The 25,529-nt window shown below is 32.7% G+C and overlaps 1 protein-coding gene across 1 annotated transcript; it reads right to left on the bottom strand.

Moving 5' to 3' along the window:
* Window positions 1–19,990: 19,990 nt before the first annotated feature.
* LOC129288321 (uncharacterized) lies at window positions 19,991–20,848 on the bottom strand. The gene is made up of 3 exons (XM_054924872.1): window positions 20,522–20,848; window positions 20,368–20,424; window positions 19,991–20,283 (listed from the first exon to the last, which is right to left on the bottom strand). The coding sequence occupies exons 1-3, from the start codon at window positions 20,846–20,848 to the stop codon at window positions 20,215–20,217; spliced, it is 453 nt and encodes a 150-aa protein (XP_054780847.1). The 3' UTR covers window positions 19,991–20,214.
* Between the last annotated feature and the right edge of the window lie 4,681 nt (window positions 20,849–25,529).

The raw sequence follows: 25,529 nt of genomic DNA, 5'->3' as shown, positions 1-25,529 counted from the left end.
ACCCTCTAGTTCTCAATAACATTAATAAGCTATTAAACTCCTATTAATGGCATTACACTCTTCCAACCACCCATATTAAATGCAATTTCTAATATTAACAGTGCCCAACAATTCAAGACACTAAAATTTATTATACCTAGGTTTAAATATTTTAATCTACTCTCATTAACTCTATTTGAGTCAATAAATTTAGACCCATAACCTATATGGACCAAAAATCATCTTCCAAAATCAAACCCTAACTATAAACTCATAAATATGGGAGAAATGGGGAGATTAATAAGTGTGGTACTTATCTTGGGTGTTTATAGCTCCCAAAATACTCAGTGTTATTCACAAGTGAACTCTAGCAGAGCTTGGTGTGTCTCTCTATCTCCTCTTTTCTCTTTTCTCTCTTTTTGTCTCATTTTCGTGACTGATATCTATAGAAAATAACCATGCACCATGATGGACACACAATACGTCATGGCACATGGCATAAAGAGTTCCTCATTCTGCATTAAAAGTATTTGTACGTTGTGGCGGATGCACTCTACATCACAGTATGTGGCATAGCAATATTAACTCTTCATTTTCTTCTCATTTTGATGCCCGAGTAGCCTGACTTAAACCAGACCTACAATTAGGGCTGAAATGCAATCAAACATGATTATTAGACTTCTCTGGCCACATACTATCTCAACTTACTTAATTATCCTAATTAGGTTTAATTAATTAGGGGATTAAAAACTAAGATGTTGCACCTTGGGTGGGCCGTACCTGCCTATATATACTTATTTTTTTAAAATTTTTTTAGTCATTTTTCTTTAATCAAAAGTTAGAACCCCCTAACCCTCATACTCAAATTTTAGTCACTCATCGTCTCACCTTGTGTCGTGTGTCCTTATCACCCAAATCCTAACTTCATCAATTCATCATATTAGAACTATGGTTGCTCATCCTTATTAGCAACAATATAGTGAATTGCATCCTCATCATCATCATCATCATCCCTCCATATTCATTTACCAATACCTTTTCTTCTAATCTTCTCATTTCCTCTCGCCTTCTTTCCAAGCTTAACTCTATGAGGTGACTAAAACCATGGCTAGACCACCAAAGGAAGAAAAAGCAATTCAGTGGCTGAAGAAGAGCAAGAAGGGGTTCGATTATTACCTCTATGTTCATTGTTTGTTAAATCCATTCACCATAGTCACTTGAAGTAGCTCTCATGTGTCGACGTCTTCTCGCTTGTGGGTGAAGAAGGCAACTATCATGGGTGATAAAAAGAAGTACATATGTTTATGAGGTTGCCATACTTAGCCTTGTCTTGCCCAGGACCAGACTCCCTCAACATGTCTCTCAACCTTTCTTGGATTGTGAAGTTCTTCGACATGAACTTCTCGATAAGGTTGAAGGCTTCAACAGAGAGGGAGAGGTTGAGACTTGCATAACACTCGACCATCATGTACACATTACAGCTAATGAGGATGGAGGCATAGTAGCTGTAGATGATGCATTCGTGGAAGAAGAGAATAAAGATCATGGAGAATATGGAGCCTTCGACCATGGCAGAGACGAAGTTCTGTCACGGTGCTTGAAGAGAGACAATGAGGTTGAAGACAAATAGGAAGAGAAAGAGAGTGTGGGGAGAGTGTTAAATTAAAGTGGGGCCCATGTTTAAACAAATGGACGTTACTATAAATTGACAGGAGGTGCAAGGCGCTTCATTTTTAACAGTTGATGATTTATTTTGCATCACTCCATAGTATAAGCTATTAGATGCTTCTCAAAAAATAGTTTATAGTTAAATTAACACCTTTATCCTATTTGATAGTGTTATTTTTTTGTTGGTTTCCCACCTGATATCTTGGAGAGTGTGAGTATTATGGGTTCTTTACTTGCCCACCTCATTCCAGACTAATTTAAATCCCCACATAGGTTAGGCACTTCTTTGGAGAGTTTAGCGGGTACCATTGACGAGACATACTTTGTATGCTCAACTGCACGGCTGCGTACCCCAGGACTTGAACATGAGACTTCAAATTAAGCTGTCTAAGCCCCTAACTGCTTAAACAAGTGTCCGTTATTGATAGTATTAATTACATCCAAGTGAATTTAATACCTTCAGGGACTAGAGGGACTAAGGTTTTAGATGGTAGAAACTAAAAGGATCAGGAATCAATATATATATATATATATATATATAAAGATTAAAAGAAAAATGCCAATCATTGTGTTTTTCTATTGAAATTTCTAAAATTTGAATTTTTTTCAGTAAATAATTATTTTGTTGTGTCCAATCAATATTCAAAAATCAAATGGCAAAGGGTATATATGAGATTTATGATGAAATGGAATAGAATAAATGGTGTGAAGTGATGAGAAATATATTTCTAGAAAAAGTCATATTAGGGAGGAAAATATTATCCTTCTCTAAATATTAACAACCCATCATTTAACTACGAATTTAGTGAGAAAACATATTAATGATCTGTCATTTAGCCACAAATTTAGTGAGAAAACATATTAGCAATCCGTTATTTACCTATGAGTTTAGCAATGAAAAATTTCCTTGCTAAACATTGTTTGTGAGGAATACATTTGATTTAGCAAGAAATATGTTCCTTGTTAAATCCTGATTTTTTTGTGGTGATAGAATAGAATAAAATATTTTAGGGTTAAATGATAATTTAAACTCTGAACTATAGATTCATAATTGATTTAAACTTTAAACTCATATTTAGTATATTTAAAATCCTAAATAATTAAATTTGAGACAATTTTATACATCCTTAAATTAAAATAAAATTTCGTTACTTCTAAAAAAAAAAGAAAAATGGAGCCAATGTGCAATTTTTTGTCAAATACTGCTCTCCTGGTCCCCCTAACCCTGCTTTCTCACTCCTCCCACGCCCCCTCCCTGCCTTCTACTAGCTCCTCCTCTCTTCCTCCCTCTCTCCCCCATGTCTTTCTCTCTCTCTGTCCTCTCTCGCTCTGCAAATACCACACTAAGTTGAAGACCATGTTGAAGCAGAAGAATGCATCAGTGGGGGAGATTCTTCTGTGTCGTCGGCGCCATGGGCTTCACCGCTATAATGAGGCACCAGGGGTAGATTCTTCATCGACGACGAAGAAATCCTAAAGCTCACGGCCATCGCATTGCCTATTGCTGGCCTCTGTGAGCTAGGAGACTACTCACAGACCTACCACTGGAGCTAACATCAATGTGGTTTCATTTTACCTAGTGGTCATGCTAGCGGCTGTCGCTTTAGGGTTCATCCGGAAGCTGGGTTTTGCTGGGCTGTGGCTCAGGTTGCTTGCCACTCAAGCCTTGTGTGCGTGCCTCATGCTGGTTGTTCTGTGCACAACAGATCGGAATGGGCAAGAGAGCTAACTTCAACTGATTGCTCATTGCTCGCATTTTTTAACTTCAACCGTTCTTCTGCTTCAACGTGGTCGGGAGAGAGAGTGAGACATGGGGGAAGAGAGAGGGAGGGAGGAGGAGCCAGGAGAAGGCAGGGAGAAAGAGACGGGGCAGGACTGAGAATGGAGCGCTGGAGAGAGTGGGAGATTAAAATTTGACAACAATTGCATATTTGGCCCTATTTTTTTAAAACGTAATGGAACATGTGTTTTAATTTAATGGTGAGCTGAAATTGTCTTAAATTTAATTATTTAAGGTTTTAAATGTACTGAATATAAGTTTAGAATTTAGATTACTTATGAACCTATAGTTTAGGGTCTAAATTGTCATTTAACCCAATATTTTATTATTTGAGAGTGTTATTAGAAAAATGAACCATTTTATCTAATCATTATTTAAAAATTATAATAGAATTAATATATTTGACTTAGTGAGAGAATGTGAGAAAAATAAAGTAATTTTATAATAATTTTATTTTTATTGAATCTTTCTATCTAAAATTTAAAAGAGTTAAAGATGGTTTTGGATTATTCCAAGCAATTCTAATCATTTTAAAAAAATTCTCTTAAACAATATTATAAATTTTAGTTATTTCATCCCATATCATCCTGTCCAAAAAAATCTGCAAAATAAAAAAATTAGGAGTGGAATGAATCCAATAAATTAAAACAAAAATAAACTAAATTTTTCTCTTCCTCCCTTTATAGTAAGTATGATAAAATTTAATATCATAAATATAAGAATCACCCACCTTGCCCCTCCATAAATCTTATAAATCATGATTTCTAACTTCATGAATTAAATTATGCTTCCCCCTTAAGAATATCATTAATTTATTTCTTCTCCACATTTTGATTGTTTTGCTTTTGCATTTTTCTATTTAATCAATTTTGTTTCCATCATTTCTAGTAACCAAATAGGTCTTAAAGCTACATATTTCCAAAAGGGAAAATTTCACTGAAGGACCCTTGATCGAAGTACATGAAAAAGAAGACCCAAAGTTTCTGACATTTCATTGCATGGTTGGGGCTCTGATATGGAATTAATTCTGAAAATCAAATGACAAAGTTTCCCTTAAAACTGTTGAGAAAAAAATGTGAAGTATGTAGACGAGAGCTTTGAAGTACGTTTGAATACACGCACATATTCACTTAGGAGCATTGGAGCATGTAGACAAGAGGTGCCATGTAGTTGACAAACTTTATCAGCAAAAGTTTGTCACCGAACTTGTTATCCAAAAATCTTTGTTGGAGGACTAACCAATAGATTGGATGAGGTTATTTTGGTTGAAGTTGTTGTTCGCTGAGGTTGGACGGGGAAGAGGATTTCGTTGAGCATTTCATGGAAGATGAACTGTTGTGAACTATGAGAAACTGATAGAAGCATAATAATGTAAGTTAAATTGTGTTTTTATTTGGATAGTGGTTTCATAAAAATCTCTATTTCATATTGGGAAAAATAATTCACTTATAAATCAACAAAGTTTGAATTTGCTAAGTCTTGTTGTTCATTGCCCAAATAGTAGTTGTTAAGTAGATTAGTAGAGTTGTTCATTACCCAAATAGCAATTTGTGGGCAAGCGCGGTTAAGGAGATGAACAAATTAGGTTAGAGAAGTGAACATGAACTATGAGTAAATGAACAAGTTTTGGTGTCTAAATTAACAAGTGACTAAATCATAATGAAGAATTAGGAGTTGTAGATAACTCCATCCTAGTTGTTCATTGCCTTAACAATAGTGGTTGATTACTCGGGTTGTTGATGATGTAATTTTATGTGGAATAAAATGGTGCTATCTTGTCAATGAGAAATGAAGAATTTGATTTTATTTGATTTTTTTGTAGGGAAAAGAATAGTGAGGAAGGTATTATAGGGTGGCATCTATATATAAGAAAGTTTCATGAAAGCAAAAAAGGAAAGGGGACATTTCAACAAAACTATATGAAGGTAGTACAAGAATGGAAGAAGTTGACAAATGAGAAGGAGGAAGTATGGAGGAACAAGTATTTGGCATCTAAGCCTAAGAGGAAGAAGTATTTGGAACTATTTAACACTTGGTGTTCACTTGTGAAGTTCACAGAGGTTGCTGCACATGTGAAAGCATATGCTTCATTGAAGAAAAGGGTTGATGACATTGCTTTTGGGAACTTACTATATATAACTTGTAACAGAATACCATATCACTTGTTCAAGAAGATCATGCTTGGTTTTGACACCCCACCAAGAAGTTGATACTAAGAGACACTCAGATGGAAATTAAACTTATAGATATGCATAACTTAGTAGGATTGCCCTATGAAGGTAAGCAAGTTAAGGTGCCACATAAGAAGGGACCAAAAGAGAGCAAGTCAAGGATGAACTTTCCTAAGAATTGCAATCTGATAAAGAAGAAGATAATTTTTGAAAGTACAGGGGAGGAATTTGAGGATTTATTCTTACTTTATACCCTTGGAATTTTGTTGTCCTACTGGCAGTCTATCAGTAAGCAATAAGCTGGTAAAAGTATTAAAGTTTATTATAGACCATTGGGACAAATTTGATTAGTAACTCTTGTGTTGGATGAGCTGAGCAAAGAGATAGAGAAATACTAACAGTTGTTACAGTCAGGTGATCCCAAGGGCACAAGAGACATTAGTGGCTGCATGTACTTGTTAGTGGTACGTATGAAGATGTGTTCATTCTTTAAGGTATGTTTAGTTGTGAATCCCCTATCTACTTTTGTTTATTTGAATTGTTTATATGTAGCTTTTTTTCCTATAAAAATTCCTCATGGTTAAAGGGGACGAATTTTTTTGATGCAAAAGTAGTAAAAGAGTAGACAGAGCAATAAGTTAATAATAGAGTCAACATTGAAAAGAGAAGCTCACATGGAATTTTGCATGCCCAACCCATTTTTAAAGAAAGCACTTTAAGACACCAGTCACACTTGGAATTCAATGTAGTACTTCCAAATTAGCTAATAGATTTTTATTTAAAATTTAAAAAGTACATTGATGGCGAGGTTTTGAAGATGAAGAAGTGGGTGCTGGATGAATTGATGATGATACAATCCATGAAGGGTGTTGTGAATGATGACTAATCAGGAGATGAAAAGGGAGAAGGGAAAGGTCTTGACATTCAAGACACAAATGAGGTCTAAGAAAATAGTGTAAAATAGAGTGACCAAGTAGGGGAAGATAATAGTAAAGGATTAGTAGAAAAGAGTGAAGAAGACATTGACCAAGAGGGAGAGAAGAGTGACGACAAGAATGAGGAAGAAGAGATATTTTGTAGACAAGATGAGGGAGAAAAAAGTGAAGAAGAGAAGAAGGAAGAGGAGAAAGATGATACAATAAAGGGAGAAGATAGTAAAGAGAAGAAGGAAGAGGAGAAAAAGGATACAAAAAAGGGAGAAAATAGTGAAAACTAATGTACAGTTAGAATTTTTACATCTGCACAAAGTAAACATGGTCATACCGATTAGTATGCATAATATGGGTTAGACATTTGACATCACATAGCTATAGCAAATGACCTTTTATACCTGTGTGTATGTTACTTACCAATATGACCTTAATACTTACTAGTATGAAACTTATATACAGGTATGAATGAAAAAAATAACTGGTAGGAGTTTATCCAAGATATGTGGGGATATGTGTGTGTGTGTAGAGATGTGAGTGAAAAAAATTCATATGGTCGGGCTAGTACCATGGGACATTTGGTACAGCATTACATAGACTAGTACCATCGGTAATGCGATACAACATTTTATTAAGACTGTTACCATGAGACATTTGAGCAATTTGACAACTCCCTAATGTTTGTTAAGGTGTAGTTAGGAGTCAATGATGCTTCTATCACAAGTGTGTAATAAGGAAAACCATAGTCCATATGTGAGATAGATTACCTTTAACTGGCTGTTTCTACCATTAAAAGTATGCTTAGGTTAATGAGTGATTGACCTAGTAAAGCTAATGGTTTCTTATTGGGTAGCTTTAACACCTTCCAGCAACCTTCAATTCTCGAGGGCATTGATCGGTGACGTCGCCGGTGTACCAGATCGTGTTAGTGTAGGAAGTAGAGTTTGGATTGATCTCCAAAGGTACATTGAACCCATCCACCAATGAAATATCAAAGAAATCCATGTTGTTGTATTGATACAATGATAATTCAGTAAGTGTGTTTGGAGGTGTACCAATTTGGTTATACTCGAGGGGGCTACCGTAGTCTTGAGTGAGACACGTCCCCTATCCTGATTCATCGAAGCTACAGTTGGTTCATGGCCAGATGCAAACCTCAGAGGTTTTGACGCCATGTCGAAGGATCGGTGGATAGATGATTATGCTAGTGTGTGGAAATGTGTGAAAAAGATTCAAATGAGGAAAATTTATGAGTAAAGCTATGTTATAATAAATATATATGTTATACATTGGTTTTACTACTTTGGCATGGTTATTTGTGTTAATAGACATTCAATGAGCTATATTAGTTATTGAGACTTTTGTCTCACTCGTGTTTATTTACATATTTCAAGTTTTAGTAGTAGTGATGCGAAAGGGAAAGACACAAGCTGAGTTGATATCTCTCACAAAAGCCTTTTATAAGAATTAGTGAAATGAATATGTATATTGTTAATTATGAATTTGTATATAAGTTGACATATGAATGGCTTTGTTACACATATGCATGTTTGGTTATAAATATGTTCAAAATTTTGATATCCTAGCCCACTGTGTGTGTGCACGCGCACTGGGTGAAAATGATGTTGTAGGCTAGTAGATATGTTTATGAATATGTTTGTGCATGTATTGAGGAGTTTGGCCTTGTATGGAAATGAATATAAAGAAATGTGATTTTTGCCTAAAAGTGAGTAATAGGTGGGTTTACAAGACAAATATATATATGTAGTATATTGTATATGTAATTAGTCAATCAAGTGGTGTTTGTCCATTTGGATGTGGTTAGAGCCCTAAAAGTGGCCAATAACTTTTAGTTTTAATTGGAGATGTTCAAGTAGCAAATTTTGACTTAAACAGTCAAAATACACTTGAGTGTTTAACTTTTAAAGGAGATATTAGATTTAAATGAAACTAGTGTCATTAGTTAAATTTTGAAACAAGCTTCATGTGAACACTTGAAATACCCCAATTGGACATCAGAGGCAAAAACAACACATATCTAAAGTTTGCATCGGAAACTGCTCTGTGACAGCAGAATCAAGTATATGCACTGCAATACATGAATCTACATGATGCGATGTATGGGATGGAGTAGGAAGCTATGGTCTTTGTGCCACATGTTGTGATGCATGTGGCATGAGCTGTAATGCATTGGCTGCTTTTTATGTGAATTAGGCTATTTTAAGTGGTGAGTTAACGTGTTTATGTCTTGTTCTTCCATTACATACTATTCTAAATAATGTAAATGGTTTCTATAAAGAGATTTTCAAAAGTTTTATATTGGGATCCTATAGTTTTAAAAGTTAATTATTTTGATTAGTAGTTATATGAAGGGTTATATAATAATGTTAGTGAGGGCATTACACCTAACAAGTTGGATTCAACAAGGATCCCTCATGATCATAAGCTCTAATAATGTAAATGTTGGTGAAGCTATAATGTAAAGCCAAATCAAAAGGAAAGGTAAAATGGTGATAGATGCTTCTTTGAATTTTGTGGATGAAGAATATGTTTTGTTGATAGCCATGCTGAAAGATTATGCAATCAATCTCATAGATGTAATTGTGAAGAAAATGGCAGAGTTGGTAAATGTAGAGCTAAAGAGGCCTCCATAGTGCCTCATTTATGCATCATTGATTTCAAAAATCTTGGATGACAAGAAGATTAAGGAAGGGCAGTTGCTTATAGTTGATGATAAAGAAGAAGATGAAAGTCATAATGCTACTTCTAAAATTGCTACGCCATATACATTGGCTGTATCAAGTGTCTCTAACAGAAGAGTCAAAGCAGGAACTACGAAACCAAGTTCTTCTACTCTAATAAATGAGAATAATGTACAAATTGATCCAACTACAAAGAGGTGGCTACACTATAGATTCAAGATTCATGAAGATCTATTCTCCCTCTGCCTAAAGAAACTTGAAGGGTCATTCAAAGAGAAGATTGAGCTTGCAAAGGAAGAAATTAAAAGAGAAATGGCTACCACAAAGGACTTAGTAATTGCAAAAATAAGAAGTTTCTTAGGTAAGTTTAAAGCAACTAAGTTTAACTATGACCATGTGTCTGTCTATATGATTTAGACTTCCTCATTTGAAACATTCTCACTCCACTAATCATAATTAACCAATATAACTCTTGGTAATTCGAGACTTAACTCAAAAGGATGATTGCTAAGGTTTAATTTAAAAACAAGGAATCCTAGGTTTTCTAAATAAAAATGAGTTTGAATCAATCAAAATCTTTCATATCAGAGTGAAAATAAGTCACGAAACCATGAGATATCTCAAAAGAGTGAAAGAAGTCAAAAATAGCTAAAAAAACATGACATGTGCTATGATACATGGCAATGCGCCATGGATAGTGCATGCTACGTTGCAGCTTGTTGATCTCTGTGCCACGAGCTGTGGCGTGTTGCACAAAATTTCTACTAATTTTGCTGTCATTTGATAGTAAAATAGGGGAAACTTTTGACTTGCCTCGATTCTCCACCTGATGTCTAAATGACGCTATCTAGGTGTCTACAGAAATCTCTTTACATGAACTAGCTAATAGATTTAACTTTCAAAACATGTCACACTTGAAAGTTGGACACCCAAACACATTTAAAACACTTTTCAACACTTTTACACAAAATGGGTGTCTAAAAACCTATACAAGTGCCAAAAGCTTTTCCTAACACCTAGACCATGTCCAATGGACTTAGGACTACGAGTACAATACATCACAAGCACCGAAACATCAATATAACAAAATTCACTCCTCAACCCCATTTTACCAAAAACAGAAGGGGAGGTAATTTGTCATTGCATCTCCCCCAAATTGTTCAAAACATATTCAAATCATTATTTCTACACTTGCACTTGTATTTTGGCCCTATAGACATATATATATATATATATATATCAACATACACAAAGACTAAGACTCCATTCGTGTGACTAGACTACCCAAGCTTACCAATTATGAGGTGTGACTCGGCTAAAGATCATATGACTCACTCTCAGACCATGACTTCTCCCATTCTTGAATCCTTGAGGTGTCTCATACCTTAGGCTATTCTCCTCATTAAATCGGTGGAGATAGCTAGGTTCTAGTCCCTTGACAAACTATGACACAGTCCTTTGATAAACTGTGGGATAAGGCTATACCTTCGTGCATTAGAGGGTAGCCAAACTACCATATGAATTTTTCTCTACTCTCATTTCCTAGGCAAATTCCCACCACTAATCATGCCATAATCAATACTCACTCATTTTCACTTTTTCACTTTCATATACTCATTATTACAACAATTACATTGGGCTCATGACCATGCACTACCCAAGTATGTATTCTCATCATTTTCTCAAAATTCATTTCTCATTAACATACAAACACCTCTACACATCATCACCTCATTTTCCAAAAAACATAAGCATGTTCATAGTTAAGATCCTCTTAATTTTGCATTTTGTTTTCAAGCCAAAAATAGCTTTTTCATGAACTCATTAAAACTAATATATAGTTTTTATTTGAAAAATTAATTACATGCATGTAACATTTACAATTTACATTTAACAACCAATTAACAATCAATTAACATATAATTACCCACCCTCAGTTACCTCAAACTTTTGAAAGGTCAAAGGTTTACCTTGCAATCAACTAGCTTTCAATCTTGAATTTTCAATCCAATAGGTGACCAAGAGCCAAAACTACAATCAACCAAGTTGAATTTCATCAACATTACCAATCCAAGCATGTAAACCCTCAATCTCTAGTTCTAAATTGCCTAACATTCTCTCTACATGAGTGGGAGCCTATCCATTAGATTTAATAATTACCTTTAGCCCCCAATAGCATTAATGAGCCATTAGATCCCCATTAATGGCATCACAAACTTCCAACCACCCATAATAAATGAGATTTTTAGATATTAATAGTGTCCAACAATCCAAGACATAAAAACTCATTATACCTAAGTTTAGATACTCTAATCTACTCCCATTAACTCTATTTGAGTTAATAAATTTAGACCCATAACCTATATAGACCGAAATTTCACTTCCACTATAAAACCCTAACCATAAACTCATATATGTGAAAGAAATGGGAGATTAATAAGTGTGATACTTACCTTGGGTATTTTTAGCCTTCAAAATACTACCAAAGTTGTCAACAAGTAAACCCTAGCAGACTATTGGCGTATCTCTTCGTTCTATTTCTATCTCATTTTGCATCTAATAAACTGTAAAATGGCCATGCACCGCGGTAGAAGCACAATGAGCCACGGTGCAAGGCATAGAGAAGTCCTCCCTCACTCAGAAATGTTTATGTAGTCTGTGGCACAGCAACATTAACTCTTCCTTCTTTCCTCCTTTAGATACCCAGGTGACTCGCCTCGATATTGGACTCATAGTTAGCGCTGAAATACCATTAAATATGATTATTAGACATCTCTAGCCACACACCACTTCAACTTACTTAATTACCCTAACTAGGTTTAATCAATCAGTGAATTAAAACTCAAGATGTTACATCATCAAGTAGAAAGAGGAGAAAGACTGACATTCTTTAATCTTCTATAGCCAAGTTTAGGGAGAATTGTAAAATACTATCTAAGGAAGAAGAGGTTCAATCCAAGCATAAGGGGACAAGTTATAGTACTGGGAGGTTCATTCAAATATTATGGTTAACATATCCAAGTCCTATGTTGAGTCTTTTAAGAATCCTAGTTTTTCAATTGCAATTAAAGTCACTAGCATTTCTACTACATCTATGGCTATCCCTGGGATCATCCATACACAGCTTATGTTAGACCAATTCAAAAAGAATCCATTTTTACTTGATGACCCTCATCCACTCACCATAATGCTTTCTTCAAATAACATTATCTAGGTAAGGTTTCCTTCAGCCTCTATTCACAAAGAGAAATCTTATTAGAAAGAGAGAGATATTGCCAAGTTTGTTCGGAAGGGAGAGGGTGAGAAATATGATCATAATGATAGAGATATTTCTAAATCTAATTAAAAGGGAGAGGATGAGAAATCCAATCAGTAAGAAAGATAGTGCCAAGTATGATCACAAAAAACTTAAGAGGTACAAACAGAAGGTTCAGAAGGATGAATTATATAAAACCAAGCCTTCTACCAAAACCATAATCTTACAGGATTCTGTATCTACAGGATGTCAATCCCAAAACCCTAAAAAGGCTACTAAGGATTTTGTACAAAAAATCAAATAGTGATGGTTGATTGGAGAATTCATGCATGAAAGATGTTTGATAAAATGCCCATTGGTAGAGTTTATTTGATTTAGTATCTAATAGTGATGGTTTCTCAAGGAGGATGATTTGGCTTAGACATTAGTATTTGTATATCTCAATTAGGTTTTGACAAGGGATGTATTTAAGAAGCTATCAAAATTTTATTTGAGTTTTAAATTATTGAGAGTTAAATGGTTGATGATTTATAAAGTATATTATCATTTTAGAAGTCATACTTGGATGATTAGAAATGGTTGGGCAAGAGAATTAAAAGATTCAAGTTTTATTGAATGGTCTAGAGTGTCACATATTAGGCATTTAGTAAAAGTTTAAGAAGAAACCTTTAAGTGTGAATTTTATTCCTAAATTTCAAAAACTATCATTTTATTAAATCTAGTTGAGTGGACTCTCTTAAAAGGAGACTTATTAATTCAAAAGCAAAGTTCATTAAGATTTTATTATAATATAAGGTAATCGTAAGTAGGGTAGCTTGATTGGACTTGAAAGAAGAGAGTTTTGAGGTTGAAGGTGCTACAAGTAAGTGGATAATGTCCCAACTAAATTTTCAACTATTTTTCTTATTGAAATTTTACATGTTTATATAGATTATTCTAATAACAAGAAAGTTGATTAATGGATACTTTGTTCATTAAATTTCTTCATTTTTAAGTTGTAAGACAATGGTGAAGAATATTTACATTATGGCATATGAATGTTTTGCTCTTATGAGATATATTTTCAAGATTGATAAAAATCATTTTTCACCAATATTGGCAATTTTTTATTATTCAATAAATGCAAGTTTGAGCATTGGATATGAAATTTTATTCTAGCAATTTTTGATGCCTAAGAACTATTCATGCGAGTTTGATTTCAAGAACATAAATTATATTTTAATAGTGGTGATTTTCTCACATGTTTGAAAATGGATTTGGAGAGAATTTTATACAAAGTACTGGTTGCTAAAGATAATTCCATTAGCCCTTAGCGTTTCATGGTTAATGACCAACTAGTTTGAATCTTGTAGGCTCTGTTCTCATGTTTGTTATTTGTAGGTTTAATCCCTGCATTTGTTTTCATGGCTTCAAGTTATGTTTGGTTAGCATTACCCTCATAAACTATGTGTCCACGTTTGTTTTATAGCTCAGACTACGTTTAGTTACTTACCCTCGTGGACTGTGTGTCCATGTTTGTAAATTATTCTGATGAATCCCCAAAATGTGAATTTTTAATTAATTGGTGATCTTATATTTAATGGTTTTCAATAAGTTAATATTGTTATTCTTATTTATTATTTAATCATTTTGATTTGGCAAGATCAAATGTTAAAGCTACATTGTCATTATAGATATAAATGTTCTTGTTGTTACAGTTATGTATAGAATTTTTATTTCAAGTCTACAAATTTGTCATATGAAATTGCTTTCTTATTTAATTTATATAACTACTGTATTTTATCCATTTTGATGCTACAAAAAGTTATGGTTGGGACGTTATTCATTGAAAAGTTATTTTGCTCTCAGACTCATTAGCTGATGTTGACTGTAACATCTAAAAACTTCAAATCTAAAAAAATTAACTAATTAAGGGATAAATTAGTTAATAAATATGATTAATTAATTTAAATATATTTTTAGGTTGCTAATTGGCTTTTTGGGTCATATTTGGCTCTAAATTGAGTTAAGATAGAAGTCAGATCAAGTCAGGTGACATCAGGGGGAGCAAAATTGACATTTTGCTCACTGCATCATGAGTTGCGGATTGTGTGGTGTGCGCTATGGTGCATGGCACAACAGGCAACTTAAATTTTTGAAAATCATCAAAATATGACAGTTTTTATGGTGAGAAACCTAGAACATGAAGGGGTAAGGTTTGGACACTGCTAGGGCATCATTTTGGGAGGATTTTGAAGATAAATTGATGCTTCAAACTCTTGAGTAAGTTTCTTACCCTTCTCCTCTACCTTTTCATCTCATTTTTCATGGGATTTAAAAGTGGGAGAGTTTGCTTTGAATGGATTAAGTTATGAGTCTATGTTTTGAAGGTTTCTATTGATTTTAAAAGTTTGATTTAGGTTTATTAATCTTGGATATGTGGTAATATGAAGCTACTTTGTTGTTTGGTAAAAGTTGGATCAAGCTCTAACTTGATCATGGGGTTTTGAAGTATAATAAGTTAAGATATTAAGTGTTATGATGTGATAGAGTTAGAGGGAGGCTTGAAGGGATTGTGTGAATAAATTGTAATCTTAACAAGCCTCTTTATTGAGAATATGAGTGAGAAGTAGGAGAATTAGAATGTTATTGTTAGGTAATAGTGCTTGTGTTAATTAAAAATTAACATATAGTACTTGTTGATGTAGATTATGGTGTGGGAAGATTTGCCTTGATATAAGAAGAGATTTGGTACCATGGGTAACCCTTTTAGTAATAAAAGGGTTGAGATAACTAGATAATTTACATTATTTATTACCTTGTGTAAGTTATTCTCAAGTTATTCTTGCATGATTTGCTATGCATATATGTATGAATTTTATAAAAGTTAACTATTTTAAAAAATGAGTGGAGTATTGATTTGTAAAATGTCAAGTTTTTGAAGTAAGTAGTAATATTCATTATATTGGTTTAAAAAGTATTTTATGCATGGTCAAGTAGAGATATGTAATAAAATGTGGCATATTAGAGGGTAGGAGGTCACCCTAATAGAGTTAGTGAAAATTAAATCCATATGGCATTGCTGACACCTCGAGACGCTAAGTACAGTACTTACTCTCTTCAGTGCTTGAAAATGGGTGTGGTGTTGGAGATTTACTCTCCTTAATACCTAAAAAGGTGTGGAGTTAGAGAATATGCTCCTTAGCATTTGTAGGATACGATGTTGGAGTAACAACATCCTAATTACTTGTAATAAGGGGAACCAGAAGTCCAGAAGTAGTTTAAAACACTTTGGCCAGGTAGTCCTACTATGAATGGTGAGCTTGGGGACCATACATGTAATTTAGTTCTGTGAAATAGTCTACCAGTTTGGTCAAGAGTATTGGAGGACTGGATGGTTAGGGTCATACATGTAACTTGTGATGATTTTATATGGTGTGTTTATTTTACTTGATTTAAGGCTTGTTTATAACTTGGCATATTAATCAATAATGTAGATTATCTTAATTACTGAGATTTTTATCTCACCCCATGGTTATCATTTTACAAGTTCTACCATTGAGACTAAGTAAGGGAGGGAATCAAATAAGGGCTAGCATAATTGCTACATTCTCATTGTAAAGCTTGATTTTATTTTGAGTCATGTATATAAATTTATATAGATGATATTATATGTTGCCAATTAAGAATGCATATCATTTTGATTGGTTGCACTTGTTTCATACTATGTTATTTTGTATTTTAGCCTAATGTTGTATACGATGTGAATATGTGACACTTTTTTATGGTAATGGGCTAAAATACTAATACAAGTACAAGGAATATTTTATCTATGTGGTGACAATGTATATATAGTGTATTATGTGGCAATAGAGGACAAATAGTGCATGTAGTGTTGATTTTGTATTCAGGCTATTTTAGGCGAAATTGGCACTAAGTGGCCAAATTTTGTGTTTGGTATGTTTTGGTGTGTTTGAATGCTCAATTAGGTATATTTTGATCCATTGGACTTGGTTCAAGCCTCAAAAGGGGCTAATGGTATAAGTTTTGAATTTTGGGTATTTAGATGCTTGAAAGTTGCTTTAAAAACTAACTTTTACATTTAAGCATCTAAAATTCTTATATGGTGTTAGATCATAACGAAGCTTGTACCATTAGTTAGCTTATTGAATAAGCTTCGTGTGGGCGTTTGAATCATTTTAATCGGACATCGGATGCGAAAATGGTGCATTCGAATTTCTTCCATAAAAGTTATCATAACAGCATTGTTGTCATAGACACGTGCGCCACGACGCACGATACAGCGAGCAAACTTGCCTTTCTATATCACATGCCATGATATATGGACCATGAGCCACGGCACATAGACCAAAATATTCAAAAATGACATTTTTGGCCCTATTTTGAAGTGTTTTGCTTCCCAAAACTTTTTCATGCTTCCAATACCTTTATAAATCATTAAGTTTGAGCTCAAACTACAAATTTGAAGGGTTTTTATGGGATTCCAAATATTTAACAATTATTTTTAAAAGATTATTAGTTTTAATCCTTATATCTATAATGTGAACTTAGGAGCAATCCTTGCTCCTAATTATGACTATTTGTTGTGATTGTGTGGTGAATTTTGGTAATGTTAAGGTGGACATTACATTGACCACCGATGGGTTTATTACTGACCAAAAGTAAAGGAGCTATGGATCTAAATTTTCTCTTGATGTAAAACTTTAACTATGAAATTGTATTTTTGTAAGTTATATTCTAAGTGCTCCACATAAGCTATAGTTATAGTCCTCATCCTTATTATTTATATTTTGTTAGTTGCTAATGGAAAGAGAGTTCCTTGCTACTACTATTATTTTGTAAAATATTCATAGATTGTTTTAAGAGATCTTATTTTAAGGGGAGATTCTATCGAAATTTTTACAAGAATATTGAATCTTTTGTTTGTATGGTATGTATTGAAGATGGCTTACTTTATTATCAAATGTCTTCGTGGTTTAGAAAGTTAAAGTTTTCTCAAGTAAACACTTTTGGGATATGGGTATTATCCTTATATTCTTTGCCAAGCATGTCCTATTTTTGGGGTGTGATAATTGTCTTATGCAGCATGCAAATGTTCCAACACCAATAACGTTATATGTAGCCATGCATTTTCTTTACTTACTCGATTAGCTAAGACTTTTCAAGGACAATCCTCTACCTCACACGTTACAGTTATTCTCTTCCTATTGTTCTTCACAAAGACATATGAAAAGTTGTGAGCTATGCTATATTTGAACAACATATCTCTAAATACATCTCTATGAGTGAATGTCTGCCCAACCCACATAATCAAATCCTTCCACTTTCAAGCATCCATCTCAAGGATTGGTATAGGTAAACTTTATCCACTTTAGCTTTCTATATTGCACAATCTTGGCGAGCTCTAAATGCACATTGACACACTTTGTAAGGGAAAGGGAGAAGGAGTGCTTGGGGTCACAAAATTGGAAGGATTCAATGAACTTTCCTCCTCAAGTGCTACCAACTCCATTATGCTACATTAATAAGTGTGAAGGAAATTTATAGTGTATGTCAACTAAAAAGAGGGAAATTAAAAAGTTTGTTAAAATTGACAACTTATTCTATTTGGAACTCCAACAGTGATGTTTATGCAACGTACGCATGACCATTGGTGTCATTCTCCTTAATTACTTAATCTACTCCAATATCATCGACAAGATACAATAATGTATCTCCAGCTGGGATGACTTTATATTTCATATAAAAATCCTTACATTCAAGCCATAGATCATTTGCTACAATACTTCTCACTCCTTCATACATCACTCCTTTAGTTATGCATCTTCTAAATATAACACCACCCTTATAAATAAAATTTCCATCCACACTTCTAAATCCCTCATTTACATGGAAGATACAACACAGTTGCTGCTCTAAACAAGTAGCCATTTATGATGAGACTCTACATATGTCAACATTCAAATTTAATTACTTAGGAGCACTTTATAATTGGAAATGTAAACAAGTACAATAAGCATATTTACATCAACATTATAAAAGGAATGAAACTTCTGCTGAGCAAAAAACTTTGCTATGATAGCTTAAATAGAATATACATTTGCAATATTCCAAGCACCTATCATTTAATGTAATAAAGCCGAGCATTTATGAACATTACGAATAGTTCTTAATAATGAAGCCATACCACCCAATCATATTTAATCTTGTTTATTTCCAAACACAAAACAAGTTGCAAAATAGATGGGGGGATAGAAGACAGGTCAAAGGAAGGGAAGATAAGTGTTAACCGATCTTGCAGACTTGTGTTCCCAACCCCAAATCAACTATACAAAAAATCAATCATACTTTCTTAGAGATTAAAGAACAAAATCATTAGTTAACTTACCAACTCATGATGTTGGAGAAGACGAGAAAGGGAGAATGAGAGAAATAGAGCATTCCTGTGCTTCTTCACTTCAACTGCAAGTTTTTAGCTTTCTTTTTTCTCTCCATAGGGCAACTTTGTTATTTTACTTTCCAAATTAATATCAGATGAGGAACCAAGGCTTGCAGTGATATATCACATATTTCAGAGTCTTCTTTTTTATCATGTTTGGTCTGAGGGTCCTTAATGAATTTTCCCTTTCCAAAATATCATCAACATCTCATTCCCATGTTTCTCATGTCGTTCCTCTTTTGTACCCATTAGTTATATTTTTGGGAGAATTACCTTGAGGTCCTACATGGTACAATTAAATAATTAATATAAAGTTTATTGACAACTGAGCAAAGAAAAATAACAACTAAATATGTTATCATTTTCTTTTGTTAAGCTTTCAATGGATCTTATGGTATTTCAATATATTGTGTAAGATTTGGATGTAATTTTCTTTATATTTTTCCCCAACCATCCTTTTTCACATATATCTATATAAGTTTCTATCAAATGATTTATCGGCTATAGTTTTTTAATATGCATAAGGGGGTAAGTTCTGCCAACAGTAAAAAATATCTCCCTCAAACTAGCATACTTGCCATGTTTCAGCAAAAGAACATTTTAATTATGATATAAAATGTATTTTAATTGAAAATATAATTTTAAATATATATGAAACATATTTATATATAAATATACGTGCACGTGCGCGTGTATATATTATATGTTTATATATATATAATTTTAATAAATGATATTTGATATTTAAAAAGTTTAACATCTTTTACATATTTCATAGAAATATAAATAAGCATTTTAAGAATAAAAATGGTCAAGTACACATATATTTCACCTGTTCATAATAATTATTCTCTTCCCTAGTCAGAGTGTCGTATGGTCAAGTTACCCAAGCCTTCGAACATTCTGAGAAACGCTGGGAAAAATTCTGAAAATTTATGTAGATTTATGATAAATACATTATTTTCATGTTTATTTATTAAATGGAGTTTACATTATTTTCTTGTTTTTTTATTTTTTATTTTTACCGCAATCGCTTCTTTCCAAAGAGAAAACACGCAAGCTAACATTTTCCTAATTTTAGCTACGGAGATTTCATTTAACAAAGTTAAAGTAAACACATACAAGCAGGTTTACAGATTACAAACATGACAAACCAAACCTAATAGACAACTCTGGTCCCCAAGTTCCTAGCTAAGTTTTACAGAAGTAGAATATTAGCCTAAGAAGACACAAACTTTAAATTAACTATCAACAAAAATACACCACAAGCTAGAGATCCACCACCATTACTTAATTTCCACCATCATTCTCTTCAGAATCGGTCTCCTCATTTCCATCGTTATCTTCACTGTCATTTTCCTGCAGCCAATCCAAACCATTATATCAATTCCACCTATTATATTCACAAAAAGTAGAAAGCAGGGGGGAAAAAAGCAAACTAACATCAGGCTGAACATTCTCCTCGCTCCCACCAGGAGCATTTGTGCCTTCAGAATTCTCCTGCTGAAACAGAAACTGCATGATCAATTCTTATATAAACAATAAAAAAAATAAAAAAATAAAAAAAATACAGAAAAGGGAGAGAAACGCAGCTTACATTATTTTCATCTGACAGAAAATGGCGACGGCATATTGGGCAAGTCCCATTTGTATGATCCACGGCTCGACCAAGGCAAATCCGATGAAAAGTGTGCCCACATGGGGCCATTTTCACGTCACCTTCTGCTTCTAAGATTTCTTGGCATATAGGGCATTCATAATGCTCCTCAGAAAGCTCTGCCGAAGGGAGAGAATCAAGAAAACCCAATGCGTTGAGAGATAGAGGAAGGTCTTGAGGGCGATCAGTCACATACGGATGCTCTCGAAAGAACTTCTCTCCATCTATCACAGTAATTTGCATAGGATGGGTACAGTTATAACACATTGCCGGTGAAGGAGGAGAGCGTAGCCACACAACGTATTGATTGGTACATTTCTCACAGTAAAAATAGTAACATTCCTCCGAAGACATTGTTAAGCTGATAGTGTGGGAGGATGGTGTGGCAAGTATGGGTATTTATAGAAGGGCATGTTCTCACTGAGTAAATTAATGGGGATTTCAACTCCATGCAGACGTGGAAATGTTTTTATTAACAATTGCATCAATTATGAGTTTAGATTTAGTAATTGTACTTAATATAAACACCGAGTGTCTGTATTATTTAAGATATTGAAATCTAGATTAATAATTCTAAATTTATACTCTACACGAGAGATGAGTTTAATCTGAACTATTGATTTAAATTTCAATAGCTTAGATGGCAAAGGCACTCAGTGTTGTTTGTATTAAGTACGGTCATCGAATCCTAATCCTAGAATTATTCACCCCACCCCCACGTACTCCAAGAGAAGAGGAAGAAAAAGAAGCATAAGAGGAAGATGAAGTTGATAGCATGACAGAGAGATCTGATCACTACTCTGACACTGGGAGGGGAAGAAGAAGTGTTTTCTTGGAGCAGGGGTTGCAGTTGCTTCCGAGAGGGTGAGAGAGAGAGAGAGTAAAGATTATGGCTAGGATGTTGGGAGGAGCAAAATTTACCGATAGTGATCTGATTGGGAGGAGGATTGAGATTTTGGAATCTAAAAGGTAAAAACAATACAATTATTTATTTTGATTTATTATTACTTTACCATTATGAATTGTTATTTTTTGTGAAAAATTTATTTAATTTCTTCAATTAATGTTCATATTTTTAGTGGTAACATTTATTTTAATTTTAAGTTTTTTATATTTTATTTTTACAAAAATATTTTTTTTTCGTTACCTCTTGACATTATGTATTTGTTACATTTTTTCAGTGGAACTCTATCACCTTTCATTTACTTTTTCTTAATATTTTTACTGAGATAATTTTTTATCGTTTATTTAAAATACGATCAAAAACTGGAGACATCCAATTAGTTATATTTTTAAATTATAGGTCATATTATTTACCTTAAAGCACGATTTAACATATTTGGCTTGTAAAACAATATTAATATATTTATCAAAGTTTTAGAAAAGTGTATTATGCTTGAGACCCAAAAAATTATTGGATAAGTAATTTAATTAAATCCTCGTACAATTTTATCAGTTTTATATTTAATTTATTTTTATTATTATTTTTTATAAAAAAATTGGGTGAATTTAATTTCGATAGCTTACCAAAGCTAGGGCATGTCTTCAAACTCAATGATTATTTATATATGTACTTATAGATCTTGCCAACCAACAAATTTCTCACATCATTAGCAAGATTATATATGGATTAAATTCTTATCAACTAAAGCAATGTTTGTTGTTGATTTTTTATTTTTTATTTTTTGTTATTTTTATTTAAACTTTTGTTTGCTCCCATTTAATTGGGAATATAGGCCAATTCAAACCATATAGGTTGGCCCATATGGGTTAAGAAAAATATAGGTTGAGTTGAGTCTAATTCAATTTTATATAGGTTAGAAAAATTTCAACTTAACCTAACCTTTAAGAGTTAGTAGGTAAAATGGGCTAACTTGTCAACCCATATTATTTTATTTTTTAATTTATTTTCAATAAATTTTTAAAAATACACTTAAATGAAAATAATGGTGAGTATCAATATGATATTCCTTTTTGCCATGATTCATTCCAAATGCACCTAAATGTTAATCCATAATATTTGTACAAAATATATGAATTAAGCTAGCGAAATCATGCCCATTTATTTATCAATAGCCATGAATATACAATATCTCCCCATTTTTATTTATTTTTTTATACTTTTTAAAAACTAATATGGGTTAAACGGGTTGATCCTAACCTATCAAGGTTAGCCCATATCATTCATGGATTATCTGGTCCAAGCTAAAAAAAAAACTTATTTTTATTTGAATTAATTTTTTCCCAACCTATAGACCAGTTATTCCGGCCAATCCATGTAACTCGGCTCATATTCCTAGCTATAGGCCTCACCCTGGCTCCTACTCCCTCATTCCTCTAAAATAAATAGAGAAAACACAATAGTAGTTCATACTTTGATTGTATTTTATTTATAGTGGCTATAGTTTTATTTCATTATTTTTAGTCATTTTAGTTTTATCAATCTATAACATTAGTTTCTATAATCTTAAAAAATGCACATAAAACATAAAGACTATGAGCTGGCACTGACAAAGATAATTTTACTATAACTTGGGTAACCCATTTGCTAATATGGTAAAAGTATGTTGATGACATGAAAATAAATTGACCATGTATGATTAAAATTAAAAGTATAGGTAAATAGGAAAACAAATAGCTTTTTCATATTTGGCTTAAACAAAATGTAGGAGATAAAAGCAAGATGAAGTGCACATTAGTAAAGAGAGTAACGGAATTAAGTACATGTAAGCAAAATTAACTCAATCAGTGTTAGCTCATGTTCCTTATGCTTATTTTTAAATCTATAGAGACTAACTTTACAGACAAATAAAACTAAAAAGACCCAGAACAAGAAAAATTAAAAGCAAAACACGATCAAATTAAGTACAAGGATCTATTATTGTATTTTCTCATATATATATATATATATATATACATATCACCTTCTATTTGAGACTTCATACCTATTTAAGAAATTGTTACAGTCGGGTATGTTTTTAAATCTATCCAAATTTTAACAAATATTTTATACCATTTTTTTATCATCGAAGTTCATGAAATTATTGTTTTTTCTTCTTAATCTTTCTCCATTTAATTGATGCAGGAAAAAATTAAAGCAACAAAGGGCATTTGAAAAAACATGACAAATGTTGGGGACAAATTTAAAAGATATTCTTATAGGAACCAAGCAATTCTTCCAAAAAGGTTCCTATGTTATTTTACCCCCAAAAAAAAAGTTCCTAAGTTAAAAATCGGTAAATAAAATATTAATAAAATCTGGACTTGTTAATTTTTTGTGTATTTTTCAATTATCATTTATTGTTATTTTACAAATTCTAGTAAATTTAAAAATAATATGTAAATCTTAAAATTTATTTGAATTAAATGAACAAGTTACTAGATTTTTTTCCGATATTTATTTTAATATAATTATTAGTAGAAATATGTCTTTTTTAATCTTTGACCATATTTAAAAAATTAATTAATATTCATAATGAATTATTTAATTATTATTATTCTTCTAGATCGACATGCATCACATGGATATGAGAGGGACTCACTTCTACAATAAATTGATGCATTGTCTTTGCTGCAATTTAAAATGTCAATGTTTTACTCCCTTTGGCTATAAAGTGCGTTTGCTGCTACAATAATAAAATGTCTTTATATATATATATATATATATATTATCTAATTAGGTCAGATTCTAATAATATCATGCCCAATTGGGAACAGGTCTCTAACATTTTCTGAATTCAACTCAAACTCGAAATCTCATGTTGAAGTGATCATAATGTCTTCTATTAAAATCAACCCTATTAGTATGATAAAATGTCTTTGCTATATAAATTGGGCAAAAATTTAGACCAAAATTTTTATATGCTTTATCTTTTTATAGTTTACCGTAAATATCCTGTTCATAACAGTGCTTGGAATAGATTTAGTTATATTTATAATTATAATTAATTAATATAAAACACAAAACTATACTTACCAAAATAGTACATTGCTATTCCAAATATAAGAAAGGTCAAATCTTGAAATTAATAATTGAAAATTAGAATCTTGCATCTCTCTCCCCTCCCCCCCCCGGCCCAAAAAAACAATTTGGGTACGCCCCATGAAGATAAAATTACTGCTCTTCTATTTTTTTCAAAGGGGGAAAAAAACGCCAAAACGTAGGCAAACGCATGGCTCATGTCATGGCTGGCTCCTACAGCTTCAGTTTGACCATAGCTGATAGCACCACATGGAATAGATTGGGGACCGTATGTTCACATCTCCAAATAGAATCTCCATAATAAAAGTACCTAACTATAATAAATGCACCAAAATTAAATTAAATCATAGATTATAGAATAAACTTACATTTAAATTAATTTTTTATATAAATATATTTATTAAAGTGATCAAATAATTTTTTAATAGAATTATGTGATCTACTCAATATTTGATCAAATTCAAGTATTTTCAATTTATATCACTCATTTGTGTGTTTTATACGAATCTCAGTAAGTCATACTTTGTCATGCTATTCTTGAACGATAAACACTATAATTGATTTATTATTAGGAACACTGCAACAAAACGCTCACAACTTTACGTGTGTGGGGGCCGGTGGCGTGTATTTTTCTTTAATTACCTAAGGTATTCTTTTTTTTTTTTGGCCAAACTGCCTAAGGTATTCCCCAACGATGTGTCGGATGTATTCTAAATAAAAGTAAAATATAAATGGGAGAATTGGTTAAAAAGACCTGGTTGAAAGGGAAATTATCTTCAAGGACCAAATTCAATTGAAGGATCAAACTTTTTTTTTATCCAAAAAGGAGTGGGGTGAAAGAACCAAAATGCCTTTTGTTGTTGGGAGAAAATAGCACGGTGAATTGAAAATGATTTCTGGCCAGTGAGACATGAGCTGTGACTTGGATCTTTCATCCCTTTGCATGTGACTGATTATGCATCACCA

Source organism: Prosopis cineraria, unplaced genomic scaffold (assembly GCF_029017545.1).
Source record: "Prosopis cineraria cultivar Desert tree isolate PC_DT_omini unplaced genomic scaffold, ASM2901754v1 PC1, whole genome shotgun sequence".
Lineage (NCBI taxonomy): Eukaryota > Viridiplantae > Streptophyta > Magnoliopsida > Fabales > Fabaceae > Prosopis > Prosopis cineraria.
This window is presented reverse-complemented; position numbering and strand designations above follow the sequence as displayed.